The sequence below is a fragment of the Octopus bimaculoides genome, chromosome 8 (assembly GCF_001194135.2).
Source record: "Octopus bimaculoides isolate UCB-OBI-ISO-001 chromosome 8, ASM119413v2, whole genome shotgun sequence".
Lineage (NCBI taxonomy): Eukaryota > Metazoa > Mollusca > Cephalopoda > Octopoda > Octopodidae > Octopus > Octopus bimaculoides.
This window is the reverse complement of record NC_068988.1, coordinates 8,459,543-8,464,531: the sequence shown is the minus strand read 5'-3', so window position 1 is coordinate 8,464,531 and position 4,989 is coordinate 8,459,543. Positions and strand designations below refer to the sequence as shown.

At 35.9% G+C, this 4,989-nt stretch overlaps 2 protein-coding genes across 2 annotated transcripts in view; one reads left to right on the top strand and one right to left on the bottom strand.

The window, feature by feature from the left end:
• The window catches only part of LOC106875761 (DNA replication licensing factor mcm7-B), a 27,463-nt gene extending 24,270 nt beyond the window's left edge, over positions 1 to 3,193 (bottom strand). The window contains exon 1 of the mRNA XM_014924021.2: positions 3,063 to 3,193. Within this exon, the coding sequence (XP_014779507.1) occupies positions 3,063 to 3,093 (31 nt within the window). The 5' untranslated portion in view covers positions 3,094 to 3,193. The remainder of the gene's footprint in view (positions 1 to 3,062) is intronic.
• An 82-nt stretch (positions 3,194 to 3,275) lies between these two features.
• LOC106875760 (DCN1-like protein 1) overlaps positions 3,276 to 4,989 on the top strand; it is a 29,301-nt gene continuing 27,587 nt past the window's right edge. The window contains exons 1-2 of the mRNA XM_014924020.2: positions 3,276 to 3,400; positions 3,583 to 3,802. Of these exons, the coding sequence (XP_014779506.1) occupies positions 3,398 to 3,400; positions 3,583 to 3,802 (223 nt within the window). The 5' untranslated portion in view covers positions 3,276 to 3,397. The remainder of the gene's footprint in view (positions 3,401 to 3,582; positions 3,803 to 4,989) is intronic.

Sequence of the window (4,989 nt, the reverse complement as noted above, 5' to 3'; positions counted from 1 at the left end):
CATTCGAGCGAGATCTTGCCAGTGCCGCTGGACTGGCTCCTATGCAGGTGGCACGTAAAATACACCATTTTGAGCATGGCCGTTGCCAGTACTGCTTGACTGGCCTTCATGCCGGTGGCACGTAAAAAGCACCCACTACACTCTGGAGTGGTTGGCGTTAGGAAGGGCATCCAGCCATAGAAACCACGCCGAATCAGACATGGAGCCTGAGCTGCGCTTCAGCTGGTCAGTTCCTGTAAAATCATCCAACCCATGCTAGAATGGAAAACAGCCGTACGATGATGATGATATAAAAATAGAATAGGGTATTTCTTTTTGAATGTCAAAGGGTTATGAGGGTCCATTGAAATAGGAATTGTACAAGACCATCAGCTAAACGAAAAACGGTTAAGAAACACTGGTCTAGAGAGAGAAAAAACTTAGTTATGAGTCAAACATAGCGCAAAGAAGCATTACCTAAATTTGCAACAAATAATAATTCTGTTTATTCTTGACACAAGACCAACAGTTTTTGGAAAGAGGAGGGGGTAAGTCAATTACACAAACCCCCAGATCATATCTGGTATTATATCGATCCCAAAAGGATGAAAGGCAAAACTTGGTATTAAATTAATGTGAATGCAGAACCAGAAGAAATGCTGCTAACCATTTTATCCAACAGAGTAACAATTCTGCCAGCTCTCTTAATAAATGGTTTCTAGTTTAAGCAGAAGGCCTGAAATTTTGAGGGGAGGGTAAAGCTAATTACGTCGCCTCAAGTACTTGACACACAAGCCTTATTTTCTAGACCTCGAAAGGGCGAAAGACAAAGCTGACACTGATCGTATCTGAACTCAGAATGTAAAGAGACAGAACAAATCTTGCAAGGAATAATAATAATAATAATGGCTTCAGATTAAGGTAGGAAATTTTTAGGGGAGAGCAGTGCAAGGCAAAAGTGACTGGCGGAATTTGAACCAATGACGCAACATAAATTAGGAAACAAATACAGCAAAGACACTTTGTCCGATGCTCTATCGATTCTGCCAGCCTCAAGGTTACAGATTTATGCACAACGAATGACAATAAATTGAGAGGAATGGTGGATCACAGGGGGGAGGGAGTCAATATCATTGATCCCAGTACTTGGCAAGTGCGTGATGTTATCGACCTCAGCTGGGTTTGAGCTCAGTACGTAGAGCGCAGGGACGAATACCAATGTATTTCTTTCGATGCTTTAACGATTCTGCCAATCGATCGCCCTATATAACGTATTGAACTATGATTGAAGCACAAAGCCTACAATTAGATATGGACCCAGGAGGGGTGAAAGGCAGAGGTAACCTCAATAGTGTCTGAACTCAGAGCAGGAAGAAACCATAATAATAATCCTGGTAGAGACGGACTATATGTAATCTGAACCTTCTCCCCACCCTTATTCCCAGATTACATATAGTCCATCTGGACCTTCAGTTCAACGGGAACTTATTTTATCGACCCCAAAAAAGTGAAAGGGAAAATAGGCCACGGCGGAATTTGAACTCAAAACGTAAACTCGGACGAAATGCCACTAAACACTTCGTCCGGAATGCTATCGATTCTATCAGCTCACCGCTTTAATAATAATAATGGCTTCGATTATTGGCTCAAGGCCAGCAATTTCGAGGAAGGTGTGAGTCGATTACATCGACTCCACTGCTTATCTAGTACTTATTTTATCGACCCCCGAAAAGATGAAAGACGAAGTCGGCCAATAATCTAATTCTCCAATACAATATGCGTGAAATATACGCTGCAACGTTCGGAAATGTAATACCAAAATGCGAACTGTTGTCAGTTTGATATGAGTCATAGTATCGGCTATGTATGCATTACAAACAATAGTTCGATCAAAGCTGATTGGGACAGCATCCAATAGAATATTGTTAAACTTGGAATGAGCTATGGCAAATCCGGACTAAATATAAATACGAAGAAATTGCAACTGATGCTCAATATTTGCAGTGATATAGTTGACTGATGAATATTGGAACTTTTTAAATCATTCTAAGAATCGAACTTATCAATAATCTCCCCCACCACCATTCTTATTTCTTCCTTGTTTCCTTGGTGGGGTAGTGATGGGGGGTCCTCAATTTTATTTTATACTTTTAATTTTTTCTTTCTGTAAAAATGTTAATGAAAACAAAGTCTTTAAAAAAAAACGAAATTAGCGTGCAATAGACTCTAGACGAAGAAATAAATACACCTATATACACACACACAAATATTTGCGTATACATATCATAACCATTATGCAATTCCACCAAAAATGAACAGCCTAAATCCGTCTCATTTCGTGTACCTAGTAAATATAATTCAAACAATGCAATATTCTTCGTGATTTCGACGAAAATTAAAATCTCATAAAGCTGTCATAAAATATTTAGGGAGACTTAATAAAGAAGGGAGTTTTAGAAATAAATATTTGTTTATAAGCAAAAAAAACACGAAGCTGCTTGAAATAAAGGAAGGGGTTAGAAATGACATTTAAAAGAACACCGACATCAAGAAACGCGGGAAAATTAATGCTTTTGTTGTTATTTTAAAATTGCGCGAGTGTTACCGCGCCATATGACGTGGCTTTAATAATTCTAATTTATCTGAATGTTTATATATTACCGCGATTTAAAGACAATAAAGAATATATTTTTAATGAATTGCGTATTTTGATAATACGGTTTGCTTGGCTAACGTAAGAGAAAGTTCGTATGGCGAATACAACAAAACCGTTAATAACAAATTTGAATAGTTAAACGTTTATATAACGACAGATCGAATAATATAAGGTCGATCGTTTTTAAATGTGCATCGATAACAAATAATAAATTATGATAGTCCATGAATTAAAAAAAACCGTTCGATGATACAATAGAAAAAAACGATTCGATTTGATAATATTGCTTTCGTGGATGACATTAATTAAAATTAATCAATATTATGTAAAGAGGGAGGGGGGAGAAAAATTTTATAAATCATTTTATAAAATAGTGATCTAATAATACAATAAAATAGAATTGAACTGAAATAATGGGGAAATATACCTTTTTCAACAGCGTAATCTTTCGGCGGCATCGTCGAACGGGAATATTTTCAGCAGAAACAAAGACGATTTGGCTCCAAAAGTTTCTTAAAACGGCGGGAAAACCGATCGTCACGTGACAGTGTACATTTCGTTCTAACGTGATTTAGAAAGTGCGAGAATAAATTGAATATATTTTAAATTAGTGTTTTGCATTAATGATATAATGATGGAATATAAATTAAAAAACGTTTGATAATGATTTTTGTGGATTATAAATAATTTGTGCGTTGCCCTAGGTTGGCGCATGCTCACATTGTGGTGGCCGGTTGGCGAAGTTACTATGAAGGAAGAAATATGGTGAGTGTAATTCTTAATATTAACCAAGATTATTACAGTTCTATCACCCATTCTCGTTGCTATTTATAATTTCTGATTGTCAATAAGTTCGATGGACGTACATAGTAGTTTCTAAATGCCAAAAAAACCCCAACAAGCCATGTGGAAGTTTTGCCTTTAATAAGTTTGGTGTCCGTTTTCAGCACAAGATGAAGACCTCTCAGAAAGACAAAGTCCGTCAATTCACTTCCTGCACCCAAACTAGCGAGAAAGTTGCCATTATTTGTCTCGGTTTGCACGATTGGAAACTAGATGTAGCCGTCGATAATTACTTTCATGATCCGGACCGCTACAATACAGACCAATCTCGACCTCCAGTGGTGGACAAGAGAAAACTGGACGGACTCTGGGTCCGCTACAAAGGTAGCTTCATTATTATTAATTATTGCATTATTATCATTATGTATTATTATTAACCCCTTTCTAACCCCTTTTTATTTTAATGTAATCCTTCAGTATACAGTCGTGCATCGTCCTTGAAGCCTTTGTCAACCCTGGGTGGTTAATAACAGAAATATTATCATTATTAATTATGTTCCGAGTTCAAATCCCGCCGAGGTCGATTATATCTTTCATCCTATCCCTCTGGGGTCGATAAAATAAGTACGAGTCAAACAGTGGAGTCGATGTAATCGACAAATACCATCTCCCAGAATTTCAAGCATTGTACATATAATAGAAAGAGTTATTATTATTAATAGTATTATAATCGTATTATTTATTATTATTACCCACCCACCCTTTTTATTTACACGTATTTTTATGTATGTAATCCGACACTATGCTGTCCTTGATGTTTTTGTCAACCCTGGGTGGTTAATAAAGGAAACCTCATCATTATTTCCACTATTATTACTTATATTCTGGGTTCAAATCCCGCTGAGGTCGATTTTGCCTTTCATCCCTCTAGGGTCGATAAAGTATCGCTCAAACAGTAGTGTCGAACGTATCGACTAACGCCCTACCTTCCTCTTCAAAATACCTGGCCTTGTACCTTAATTAGAAACAATTTGCTATTTATCATTATTATTGCTGTCTGCACGTTTCCTGTCAAGGAAAGGCAATTGCACGTTTTCTTTATATAATTCTTCTCCAATAACTTACCTGTTCATTAATTAACTGCAATTTATTTATTCATTTACCTAAATATCTAGTTTCCAATCCTCCTTTAAGCCTTGTCAATATTTAATTACTTTTCACCACCAAAAATTACAAATATTTATTTAATTACAACTCTTTTGTCATTTCACTTCGCAATTTTCCAGTTCATATGAACTCTAGGCAGTTATTTACGATATTTTATTGTTCGTGTTTAAAAATAATCGGTAAAATATTTCATACTATGCTAACACTAACATTGCTGTACATAATGTTACAGTAAAATTGTGAGTGTATATATGCATGTATATATAATTTTATAGCAACATTGTCCGGTTATAACCTCCTCATTATTACATATGATACAGTACCATAATTGTATATATGGCAAATATAGTCCCATTATTATCCTTATATTTATATATATTTATATATATATATATATATATATA